The sequence below is a fragment of the Urocampus carinirostris genome, chromosome 7 (assembly GCF_059441175.1).
Source record: "Urocampus carinirostris isolate Australia breed hairy pipefish chromosome 7, RoL_Ucar_1.0, whole genome shotgun sequence".
NCBI lineage: Eukaryota > Metazoa > Chordata > Actinopteri > Syngnathiformes > Syngnathidae > Urocampus > Urocampus carinirostris.
In genome coordinates, this window is record NC_142355.1 from 10,783,860 (window position 1) to 10,797,163 (window position 13,304).

At 36.8% G+C, this 13,304-nt stretch overlaps 1 protein-coding gene across 2 annotated transcripts in view; it reads right to left on the reverse strand.

Moving 5' to 3' along the window:
* Positions 1-12,672, reverse strand: part of bmal1a (basic helix-loop-helix ARNT like 1a) — a 32,383-nt gene extending 19,711 nt beyond the window's left edge. The window contains exons 1-6 of one of the 2 annotated variants that reach the window (XM_088339721.1): positions 12,543-12,672; positions 10,401-10,500; positions 5,170-5,231; positions 4,233-4,380; positions 2,436-2,456; positions 2,290-2,322 (exon numbers count right to left, since the gene is read on the reverse strand). In XM_088339721.1, the coding sequence (XP_088195847.1) occupies positions 2,290-2,322; positions 2,436-2,456; positions 4,233-4,380; positions 5,170-5,215 (248 nt within the window). In that variant the 5' untranslated portion in view covers positions 5,216-5,231; positions 10,401-10,500; positions 12,543-12,672. The remainder of the gene's footprint in view (positions 1-2,289; positions 2,323-2,435; positions 2,457-4,232; positions 4,381-5,169; positions 5,232-10,400; positions 10,501-12,542) is intronic. The other variant, XM_088339722.1, reaches the window with a different exon arrangement.
* Between the last annotated feature and the right edge of the window lie 632 nt (positions 12,673-13,304).

Genomic DNA, 13,304 nt, shown 5'->3' on the forward strand with positions numbered 1-13,304 from the left:
AGAGCCGGCTCTCAAACGGCGCACTTGCTTTGATGCATAATATTACGAATTATTATGTTGTATAAAGAAGTTAAGAAAAAAGGAAGTATAAGATGAGAAAATGAAAAAAGACAGGTTTGTGGTTATCCCTTTAATCAGAATATTACCAACAATAATCTAATGCAGAAAATGAATTCATAATTTGAATAAGAAAATGTATTATTCTACTTAATTATATTTGCATGTATTTTTTCCTTCTACAGTGAACGTCCAAGCGACTTAATTTTTGAACTTTTTTTAAAAATAAACCTCATTCATGTCGAGCAATCTCACGACGAAATGTTAATTAACAATATATGCGATATAACAAAACACATGTACCATATAACATGTTAAACTACATAAATAAACACGTTTGAAAAAAAAATATGGTGCAAGATTAACCCTAACCCTAACTCCATAATAACTAGTTCAGCGCTTAGCATTAATGTGACCCAAATGTAAAAATTCAGTCTTCATAAGACTGGTTGCTCTGTAACCTGTAAATCAATCAAATTGTTATTTTTTGCGCCTGATTAGTGACCTGAATCTCAAATTCAGCTGTAATCTAACTGGTTGGCTGGTATTTTTTAATGTTGGCATAATCGACCGGCAAACGACGAGCATCGACCGGTAGATTGCAATCGACGTAATGAGCACCTCTGGCCTGCAGGCTTCTATCCCTCAAACACTGAAATTGCTCATAGTCTAACAGAAGCACAGTACGGACATGCAACTAAACCAGAAATTATTAAGTTAGGATTCCCTGGACAAAGTTACTTTAACTTGTGCTAGGTTCTATAGGTCCAACAATTCAGAATTACTAATAAAAAAAAACACCTTAAAGTTACACATCATTGGTCTGTTCTAATTAGTTATTTGCACCTTCACTGCTTGGGTAAGGTTTCGTCTGGGGAGGTTCGCTATTTTGTAGCTTTTCGTGCAAGCAAGAGTAAATAAAGAAGTGCAAAATCATGCAAGTTTGCATTTTGAATGCATCCTGAGGGGCATTTGTCTGTTTTCCTTGTAATATAGTGACACTTTTAAAACCTTTGTTGTCAAAGACTGTTATCCCACAACTCCTGACATCCTCATTACGGTTCGGCACGAATACGATTCAAATGCATCCTGTGGTGTCTAAACATGGAGACCGTGACACTTTAGATAAAGTATAAAATAATAATAATTTGTGCATACCGCTTGTGTGACTTCTTAAAAAGCACATGGTATAACTATATTTTTTACATATAATATTATAAGTATTGAGGTGAGCGCAAGCATATGTTGCTGGTTGATTAAAATAGTGCAAAGTGGAAAAGTTGAAGATCTATACGTCTGTATTCTCCCATGTTGTGCAGCATGATTGAAAAACAAGCATGTCTATATGGTTGACAAACAACAAGGTTGCTAGAGGGTGAAGTCATTCACATTCCAATGTTATAGAAAGAAAAACCCGCGGTGTTCACGAACAGCACTTCAAACCTTTTAAGGGTAAGAGTCAATAAAAACTGACTCATCAAAATCAGGACTACCTTTTGGATTGTGGTTGCACGGAATTGTTTTCAAAAAATGTCGATCAATAACCAAAATTACCGTTTTCTCCTTGGAAAAAATTTAAACAGGAAGAAAATCCACAACAACAATAACCCAACACACAGATGGCAACTGGTGTCAGAACAAATTGCATGTTGGTGATGGATGACAACAATTCATTTAGAAGGAGCTTACAAGTTGACTTCAAATCTTTCAGCGAATGTCCTACTTTTTCCAAGCAAATTACCGTCGACCAATCTCAGATGTATACGGTGGAGAATTCCCAGGGAGTAAAGCGGAATTTGTTCTAAAAGCTACTCCCAGCACCAAAAGCACAAGTGAGCTTTGAGATGCGTCACAACCAGCAGGGTTCGGAGCTAAGCTGGGTCGATGCAAGATGGATAAATACATTCACAAATACCAAGAGAAATCATCTTGCAGTGCAAGTGTACATCTACACTAACAACATTAAAAATACTTCCCTACTGCAGTAATCATAATCAGGAAAAGACACTCGCTTCACACAAATTTCCCACTACATCAAACCCATAAGTTTCTTTTTTAAGCAGACAACAAATAATGTGTGAATCGAGCATGCTGCATAATTACTTCCTGTATGCTACATAAATTAGTCATTCACTAATACCGCAACGTCACAATTGAATTTAAATGTATACTATCTGGTTTTGTTTATTTTCATGTTGTGTGCAATGCAATGAATTAAATATTTTATCTTACCTTCCCAATTTATCTTTGTCGGAGTCCATATCACTAATGAAAGAGAAAATAGACGTTAAAACAAAAAGTCACTCTTTAGTACAAGTTTGCCATATTATAAACAATCCACTGAAGTAAATGTTTATTAGTGCTGAATTTTAACTTACTCAAATGAGAAGCCATCAATTCTGTAAAAAGAAAAAGTAGATACAGTTACATTAGTCAGGTTTGTTATGAGTTATTGCTTAAATGTTTTTTTTTTAACACAATTAAATTGCAAATTCTATCTACCACAAATGTTTATCCTAAAACAATAAACTAATCACTGGAGTGGAAGTCTCCACCAAATGTTTTGTCTTATGTCTGCTCACAGGTCTAAACCAGGGGTCTCCATCGTGCTGCCCACGTGCACCAGGTAGCCCCCTAAGACCACCTGAGTAGATCGCAGACTGGTTCTGAAAATATATAATGGTTCATTGTGAATTTCTAGGAAATTTGATTTCTAACTGGCATGATGTTTAGTGGTTGACTGAACTTAATTTAACCCCTAATGTGTACAAACTGGTATTATAGTTAATACATAGTAACACATGTTATTTTAGAAATAACTGGTAGTTCTTTACATTAATCAGTAACAAAGAAGTAACTCTTTGCTTCAAAAAGGTTGGCAATCCCTGGTCTAAATGCAGTACAGTGGAACCTCGTTTTTCGAACGCCTCTCAGTTCGAACAAATCGGTTCTCGACCAAAAATTTCGAGAAATTCTTGCTTTGCTTTTCGTTCAAAATATCGGAGTTCGAACGCCGGTACGCTAGGGGCGATGCTGAGCGGCGTACGAGTGTAGATTGCCCCCACCCCTCGTGAAGAACTGTTGTCACGGCAACGCTCACTCCTTTTCTGCTTTCGTTTCAAAAAGCGGTGAAGAGATTGTTTTAACCCCAAATTAAGGTTGGTGCAAGCAGCAAAGTTGCTACAGGTGAAAAAAAGAGGAGTAGTGCGTACAACTATTGCATTTAAAAAAGAAATAATAGCAAAATATGAAGAAGGTGTGTGAGTTTCCCTTCTTTCAAGAATAGAGCATGGCTTCTGCCGACCGGTAAGAAATCCTATTCATAATTATTTTCTTTATCCTTTAACCGCTCACCACTTGTTGTGGAGACCCGGGTGCTAAATGACGTGTAAACGACCTGATTTTTTAATTTTTACACGTTCATGTTGGCGTAATCTTTCGTACGGAAGATTACGCTAACGCGAACGTACGATTAGCCTGGGTTAATTTCATGTTTACGTTTGTTGTGAAAATTCAGGGTGTTGGAACGGATTAAAACGATTTTACATTACTTTTAATGAGGAAAAAACGACTTCGGTGATCGTACAAATCGGTTTTCGTACAAAGAAAAGGAACGGATTATGGTCGAGAACCGAGGTTCCACTGTATTCCGATTTTATCGACTCTGTTGAATATAGATTAGCAGGAGTACCCATAGGTTTTCCTTCTGATTGTTGGCACTTGCTATTGAGTAAACATCACAGTGGCTCAGAGTTAGGCTACCGATCCATACTAGGGATACAAAATAATCATAGGGCTGATAGGTCTCGGCCAAACATGAGGTTCAAAGTTATTGACCCGACATAAAGAAATAAACAATGAATAGTTACTCTCTACCTGTCTATCATGCGCGCCACACAAAGCAGAGCTCAACCAAGATCAGTCGCATGGCTAAGGCTGTGAACAAGCTGATGCGATTGTACTATCTTTTAAACTTTAGTGAGTATAATTCGAAAATGATTCGTTCGACAAGTAATGGCCCATTCAAAATGTTTTTGTGGAAATCTCTCAGGGTACCTTCCCCTTTAACTGTTGTGGCAAACAGAAAATAAGGTGTTCAATCTGGCGCGGCATGTTAACGTATAGTATGCTTTTGTTTTCCCTTTAAACATTCTCATTTTTGCATAGTTACTTACTGATATTCTGTTGTACTGCCCTTTCTCTTCCGATTATAATCCATGCCAGGAGTGCTGATGGAGCTGGAAATTAGGTCAGTAGAGTTGGGGGACATAAAGTCTGTCATCGTCGAAGAGATGTCCATTCTTTGGTCTGCCATTAGGTCATCTGAAAGAAATAAGCACAGTTGTTGAGTCGGTGCCATAGCTGAGGTAAATATTGAGCATTGAAAACAAATTTTACAAAAACCTGAAATCTTATTTTTCATGTTGTCATCATGGATTACTCTATAAATGCCGTTTCTAGCAGTAGGAAATACTATGTAATTTTTTAGCTTGCCACAAGACAAAATTCTATTTGAATGAAAACAAGATGGTCATATAGACACCATTTTTTTAAAATAACATTTTGAACACAATGATTCTTCAAAAAGCTTAATCTGAGGAAACTAGGAATGGTAGATGCAAAGGTTTCTAAGAGGCTTAATAAAAACATTAGGAAATGTATTTTTTATTACTACCTTTATTGTTGATGTTTTTGTTACTATTGTTGTTATAACAATTGAAACAGTGGATCATTATCGACAAAATCCGCATATTTCATTTCAATTGCTATCACAAAAACAATGTGGAATATTGTCCATTCTTTGAGTTTTCAAATTAACTTATAATAATGATCTGATCATGTAAGTTACAAAAATTAACAAGTCAAAGTAAATACATTTAAAATTTATGTACAACACTTCAACACATGGAATTAAATGGCAAGCCTGGAAATGTTGCATTAAAGTAGTTTTATTAATTTTGCTAAATATTTTCTATTTCCATTATACTATTTTTTTAAAAAATGTTATTATATTGTTTGTTATTTACTTAAGAACTGGTGTTTACATCGAAAGAATGGTTTACACCAACTAACATTCACAGCAGATATTTTATTTATTCAGGTCTTACTCACCACAGATGTTCATCACAGCCTGTGTGTTAAAATCATCTCCTTCCATCCACTTGAGAAATCAACTGTAAAGAAAAACATGGGGGATATTAAAGTTCTATCTAGCAGTTTATTGATTTATTTAGTTCACACTTTTGGAATACACACGCTGGGGGACAGCTTCTAGACTGAAATACATTTCAAGTTTCCAATCGATTTGGACTGTTCTAGGCTTTTACAGTATACCACAGTTACACTATAATTTAAGGGGAAAACAACAGAAGTCATGAATATTTAACACGTCTTTCATTTTGAAGGTGTTTACAGATTGAAATTTTCCAGCCGATCACCATTCCCATAAAAAGTTAGGTGTGTCAATCTTTATTTTTTACCATTACGTTTTATTAAATTACTTCCACAGATGCTTAACTTTAAAAAAAAAATGTTTTCCTAATCATTAAATATAAAAAAAAAAATACCTGACAAGAAATGTAATGATTGATTTATATGAAGTAGCATTATGGAAAATATATTTTATTTGTTATTTAAGCAGAAGACAGTGGCTTAGATTCTCGAACCATTGAGAGGGAGGTGCTCGGCGGGTGAGATTAGTGGAAAAGATGGGTTTATTTCACAGTACAGCGACTCACTATCATTTGTGACTGATTTACCTCATACGATCAATCTCCTTCAAGAACAAAATGTCTGTATTTTTAGAGTAAATTTATAAAATCTGCATATGTCCAAAACTGTCAAACTATACTGATCATGTTTCTAATACCAACGATTAGATAGATAGATAGATAGATAGATACTTTGTTCATCCCCGAAGGGAAATTCACATTTCCAGCAGCATCCCTGAGCTGAGAACAATCGAGAACAATCGAAAATAACACGGGAGCTGCTGGAGTGGCTGCCATTCGTGACGGCGCCGGAAGAAAAGATTCAATTTGAATCATGTACAAACAAACAATTGAATCATGTACAAACAAACAAAATCTTCATGTTTCAATAAGTGGAGTGTTAATAAAATTAGTCGCTTGTTTCTCTAGTAAAAGACAAAATCCTCTTGAAAATGAGGAAACTGATCTGATGTAAGAAATGATACAACGTTCTGGTTCATGTATGCATTTAGATGGCCCAACAAATTCTGAATATCTGCAATCTTCTCATCTCAATATGACCATTACCTGCATATTAGCATACCAATTCTCCTTGTCACCATTGATGTTTTAAACATATACGAGAAGTCAAATTCAAAAACCTGACAAAACTCACAGAGTTAGGAAAATTCAGGACAGATTTGTTATTAAAATGTATTATGGTGTCACCAAACAGTGGGAAACTCCAAATGATACTGGTAATTCTAGTTCCACTTCAACAATCGGTGTTAGAAAACAAAAGAACTAAGGGTGACGAGGTAAAATAGTGGCACTTAATTTATGCCCACCACCTTGTTCTTTTTTACAGGTCATAATGTATCAAAATATGAAGTCAAACCAGATATGTAATAGGCGATGCCACTGATCAAACACAGACATAAAAGAACCATAATCCACACTGTGATTTGGAGCAAGCATCATACTGATGAGGTGGTTAAATTTCATTGCTGTTTTTTAGAGCAGACGTGATCGTATTAAGATCTATATTCTTGCACACACGTACGGCTCAATAAGTGCCAAACAAGACTTCTATACTTGTCTCAGAAAATTTTAACAAAGCCTTTACTCTTGCCCCCTCCTATTTCCTAAATATAACACTTTTCAGAAACCAAAATCACATTATAATCACAGCTTGTGCAATTATGTTATTAATCTTTTGCAATTCTCGAGTATATCGCAATTACAATACAATGTTCAGCACTAGTAGGGATCATGTGTGTGCATTTCAGAACTAACTCATTAAGAAGCAAATTATTGCAAAATAATCCAGCTATCAGCCTTCCTGTGCGGAGTTTGCATGTTCTCCCCGTGCTTGCGTGGGTTTCCTCCGGGCACTCCGGTTTCCTCCCACATTCCAAAAACATGCATGTCAGGTTAATTGGCCGGTCCAAATTGTCCCTAGGTGAGAATGAGCGAGCGAATTGTCTGTCCCCGTGTATCCTGCAACTGGCTGGCAACCAGTTCAGGGTGTCCCCTGCCCACTGCCCGAAGATGGCACCCCCGCGACCCTACTGAGGATGGATGGCTGAATTAAGAAATTCAATTTCAATAATGGTCTTCATTAGGCATACAGCATTATCCCTAAGGTAGAAATGCTTGGTTGTGAGCAGGTTTTGTCCATAAGTTCTCTTTTTTCAATACTACTGTGAAAATATACTAACACCACTTTGACTTTTAGCAGCAAATCTATTAGTTTAATAATGATATAAAAAATTGCTGGTAAGATTTTGAATTTCTCATTCTCCTATCTGTAAGCTTTGTTTTTTTTAATTAGATCACAATACAATTACAAAACTTAGTGTCTGTGGTTTTTTTTTTTGTTGAAATGCAAAAAATATTTAGACACTTTGAGAGACACTTTACAGGCATGCGTGCAGTGAACCTACATCGGAAAAGAGACAGCACATGTGTTGTTTAGACTGCTACTGTAATTATTACTTAGAAATTACAAACATTATTGAACATACAGAGAAGCTATAGTCGGTATAAACGGTGAAAGCAGTTGACATACAGTAGAACTTGTCGTGTTGTTATAGCCCCAGAATTTATTGAACAAATACGTGTCCTTTCATTTATGAACTCTGAGGCAGAATTGTTTGAAAAAAAATATTCAGTTCACTAAAAACTTATGGGTTTTCCCAGAACTTGTAAAATCATTTCCTGAAGTTTGTAATACTATTCTGCCTAGAGACATTATACTGAAAACTTGGTGTAACTCAACAAAGACTGTCCACTTATCTTTCAAACTTTTGAATGCTAGAACTACAACAAGACGCAAAAAACGGGACAACATCGGTAGTGTCAAATTTTTACAAATTTGAACAGGACTTGAATAAATATGTGACTGTTCTGACCAGAAAGATGTGTGGCAGCAGCACACATAATAGTTTGACTGTCGTCACAAAAGTATACCTGCTATTTTTTTTCTAAAGAAATGATTATTAGAGGTCCATCAATTTATCGATTCAAAAATATAAAGCATCTACTTTAATGATCTGGATGTGCGCTGCCTGGCCGTAGTTGCCTAAGAGACACCACAGGGAGTGTTGCCCTGTCGACCAAGCCGGTTAAGGGATTTGTGAACCATGATTTTAATAATAAAATTATCGTTCAAATTCCTTCTTGATTTGAACACTTCAATGTCCTTAGAATTTCTGCATCCCAACAAAAAAATACTATCCAAATGTGGTCATGTATTTCATGACAGAACACTGATGATCTTTGTGTCAAACCAAAATCAAAAATGTAACTGATGTAAGTACCAGAATAAGTTGGTCGAAACATGTTTGTAAATGGTGAGGCCCATTTGGGTGTTGTTTGTACAAATACATGATTGGCTTCTTTAGGGGTTTTGTTATGAGACAATAATTTGAAGGTGTCAACTTTTGGCCTGACTGGAGTGATTTGGTTTTACTATGGATGTGTGGTCCTTACAAGAACTATATTTAAATACTGTGTTTAAGTTGAAAATGTAGTTATATATTACTACTTCCAGATAATAGTCCTTCCGGGTATGCTCTTTGATGTAGATGATATATCGATGACACTAAAGCGGAAAATAATAACATATTTAAATCAAAACCGTTTATAAATTACCAAAAAATATGTTTTGCATTACAGTAAGGTTTATTTTTTAAATGCATGGATTATAAATAAACCATTTACCTCATCTGATTAGTAAGAATGTTTACAGGATAATCAAATATTGTAAATGGTAGCCCTTATTATAAACAAAAATATGTGCAGCTGGAAAAACCAGGTTGTTCTTGAATGGTAAATTCTAAGTGCAAACAAAATACAAAGTCTTCATTTATAGTTTAGTTCTGAACTCTAATTTTGGAAATATGTTGCTGCAAATGTCATTGCACTATTTTTTTAACTCCAGCCAGTCACTAAGCACTAACTTGTCAATATGTGTCTATTAACTAACATTCTTATTAAAAATGATTGTTTTCTCTTTCAAGTCTTTTATTACATAGTCATCCTGGAGTGCCACGTTGAATCTCATTGTAAACAATGTTTACTACGTTGTTATCCATTACAAAGAAATCTCTTTTCAATCCTACTCACTAAAGTGTCCAGTGTGAAAATATCTATCTATAAGCCATATCACAAGAACTTTAGTCATAGAAAGCATTTGTGGTAATACTGATTACAACGACTGTTGTTATCAGATAGAAGCAAAAATTAAAGTCTGAAGTGCATGACACATCTATATGCACTTTCAAAAAGGTACATTTGATTGCTGTTTTTCAAGTGCCCTGGCTAGTATTCCGCAAAAAAATGTAAATTTTATCTTTGGAAAGAAACATGCCATTGTTGAGTAGCTTTGCTTCCTTTCAGTGATCCGCCGAGTAAGTAACATTCATCCATATCAGTAGGTGGCAACAAGTCAAGTTTGCAACCCCCCAAAACCAAAAACGTTGTGAAAAGCTGTGCCAAGAAATGAGAAGAAAAATATTGTGGTTTGATCACTTTGAGTCACCATAGTTTGTATTCTTCCTTGTGCTTTGTAGCACTTGTTTTCAGGTGCACTACACCAGGGGTCTAACAACATGGTGCCCAAGGCCTAGGCTCAAGAGTGATGTGTCATTGTGATTTTCCAGGAAATTTGATTTCTAACCGTCATGTTTCAGTGGTTGATTACAACATGGTAATAACATAGTAACAACATAATATGATAAGTTGTCATTTTAGAAATGCATATCAAACTTGTAGCCCTTTGTGCCTATCAGTAACAAAAAATATTGGTAGCTCTCAGGTTAAAAAAGGTTAGGGACCCCAGCACTAAACATTACATAAGTCAAATATTATACAGTGTCCCTTAAAAGATATTAAAAAACATATTTACAGCAAAATTTAACCAAAATTAATAAACTGTCCTCACAAATAATAGGAAAAACTTTAGATTGTCAATATAGGCAACACAATAATTTAGGCTGTAGAAATCAAACAAAACATGAAACTGGTACTGAGAATTAATTTTTGGGATGGACCTTGTGCCATGAGATTATTTTAATGAAAGAAAAACTGAACCGTGCCTCAAAAAAGGTTGAGAAACGCTGCATTGGAAAAACAAAAAAACAACAATACCTAGATCTAGGATCACAAGTCTTTATCCCGCATGCTCAGTCAACGGTCTCCAACTTGCTGTCCGGATGCCAATTGCGGCCCTCAGGATAATATTTGAGGCCTGATATGAAAGTCAAAAAGGCAGTGTGTTATTTTGGCACTAGATGTCACTAATCTGTTGTGCAACTAAAAACGGGTGCTGAAAAATCATAAACAATACAAACTAGAGAGACTCTAAGTCATCAGACCACAATTTTTTACTTATTTTTTTCCCAGCCCTGCGACTAGCTGGCAACCAGTTCAGGGTGTCCCCTGCCTACTGCCCGAAGATGGCTGGGATGGGCTCCAGCACCCCCGCGACCCTACTGAGGATAAGCGGTGCAGATAACGGATGGATGGATATTTTTTCCCCAGCTTTTTTGAGATTGAAATAGTTCAAACGTAAATGGAGCATGTTAATCATTTGGCTTCTAAATGTCAGTGTAACGTGTCATGTAAATCATACAAACTACAGAGGCTGAAAGTGACCAAAAAGCATTATTTTTCTTGCCCCGCTTTTTGCCAGGTTATGTTTTTTTAGGGTACCTGTAGCAGCAAGCTTGCCGACAATTACACCATCTCCCTTTAAGTGAGGGTTATGTTACGTCAAATTACATTTCTCGAGTTATTAATACATATATATATATATATCCATCTATCCATTATCTGCACCGCTTATCCTCAGTAGGGTCGCGGGGGTGCTGGAGCCCATCCCAGTCATCTTCAGGCAGTGGGCAGGGGACACCCTGAACTGGTTGCCAGCCAGCACACAGGGACAGACAACTCACTCGCTCACTCACACCTCGGGACAATTTGGACAGGCCTATTAACCTGCATGTTTTTGGAATGTGGGAGGAAACCGGGGTGCCCGGAGAAAACCCATGCAAGCACGGGGAGAACATACAAACTCCGCACAGGAAGTCTGGTAGCTGGATTTGAACCCATGACCTTAGAACTGTGCCGCACACACGCTAACCACTGCTCTGCCGTGCTGCCCATATATATATATTTGATTAAAGCCATTTTTTAATAATAATTAATAATAATTCGTGTATTTTGCCAATTATTTAAACCAAAATATATTTTTTTTAATGAGACATTTTTACCACTAAGAAGCTAACTAAAAACTAAATTATAATAAATTAAAAGAAAACTACTTGCTAAATAGATTGAAAATGTATAAATAAACATGCATTAAGTATATAATACATGATTAAAAAAAAATTGAACGCACATAAGTGCACTCCTAGCGGATTACGGGTGACTTTTATTACTTACTTATTGGTTTATTTTCATATGAATTCATTTATTTTAGATCTTATTTTGTGTAGAGAATTTTAAAAAGACGATATTTAAAGAAAGTAATATGTTTTGCCCAACCTCACGGAGACTCTAGCTCCGGTTGCCCCCAAGTAAATTGAGTGTCAGACCTCTGATTTTAATGGGAAAAAAAAACAGAATAACGCTTAAACACGAATTAGCATCGAAACAATTGGATTCCTGTGCCCGCGAACTGTGGTTAGGTTGGTTTGACGGAAAAACAGGATTTACACCTCAAGAAGCATTCGTGCAGCCTTCACAGCATCGCCAACTATCACGGTCACGACTATCATGACCAAATATGAGCCTGTTTAATCGCGGCATTTCGGGGTTAAGGGTGAGCCGTCGCAACCCCCACTGCGTGTAATAAAAAGACAGTAATTTATAAAGCCCGCTTTAGATTCGATTTAGGTTCCTAAATCTTATTGAATGCTGTCGAAGAAAATGTGCACTAGTTGCTCACAAAGGCCCGTTCCGGTAGCTAGGTTCTTAGCTTATACTGTAGCATTGTTCACCTCATCGTTAGCAATAGACTCGTTACTTCCTAAAAAAACACGTAGGCAATGGGTTAAATAGAAGTCGATTATATGATTGTAGATTTGCGTTGTTTAGTCTAAATGTCACCACGGTGACATTTTCTCACGTTGATTTTTAAGAGCATTGTGAAGAATTGGCCAGCGAGCTAATGTCCCTTCATTCCCAATGCTGGGAAAACATCGACGACATACATGATGTATAAACATGGGAGAAAAGGGTCTCCGACATACAACAAGGATAGCACTCGAGTTTCCGTTTAATACTTACAGTAATTCTGCAATCATTTTAGAATCCATTGAAAGGTTCCTGGTTTAACGTGGTACTGGAAGTAAGAAGTGTGACATAAACGATTTTCAATCGGTGACCCAGTTTCTGTTTCCGTCATGCCTGTCGGACCACTAACCTAGTTTTCTAACCAATGGCAGTAGTGTTCGTGCCATTGGTCCTTCTCTGACCAATCAGAACGATGTTAGGAGTGGTTAGAAAATGACGGGCGTTAGAATCCACCAATCATGTTTTTTCAATGAAATAAAATGCATAGGCTACTTATGCGTGTGGTGTCCAGTGCAACACGAGTGGTGAGGTTGACTCACCACGCGAGGTGGCGGAGGCCTACATGCGAACTCGAGTGGTGCGGTGGCCCGTGGAACAAATGACTGTACCTTTTATTTAACTCTCAGTTTTTATTCAATCAAACAAAACCCCACCCCAAACACACTCAAAACAGACTGGCAAGACAACAGTTCAACATCAAATATGAAAAAGAAAACGCTCCTTAAAAGTGGGGTGCGTCGTTTCAGATACTGTGTGATAGAGTTGATTTATTTCCTTTATTAACTCATTCAATGCCAGACGATTCTCTAAAATGGGAAGTGCAGGTGCCAACCATCCATCCATCCATCCATTGTCTGCACCTTCTCATCCTCAGGACTTTGTCCAACGGAGCGATGCAAACCACCTGCACCTGAACACCACCAAGACCAGGGAGATGGTGGTGGACTTCAGGAGAACTAGAACTCACCCGGTTCC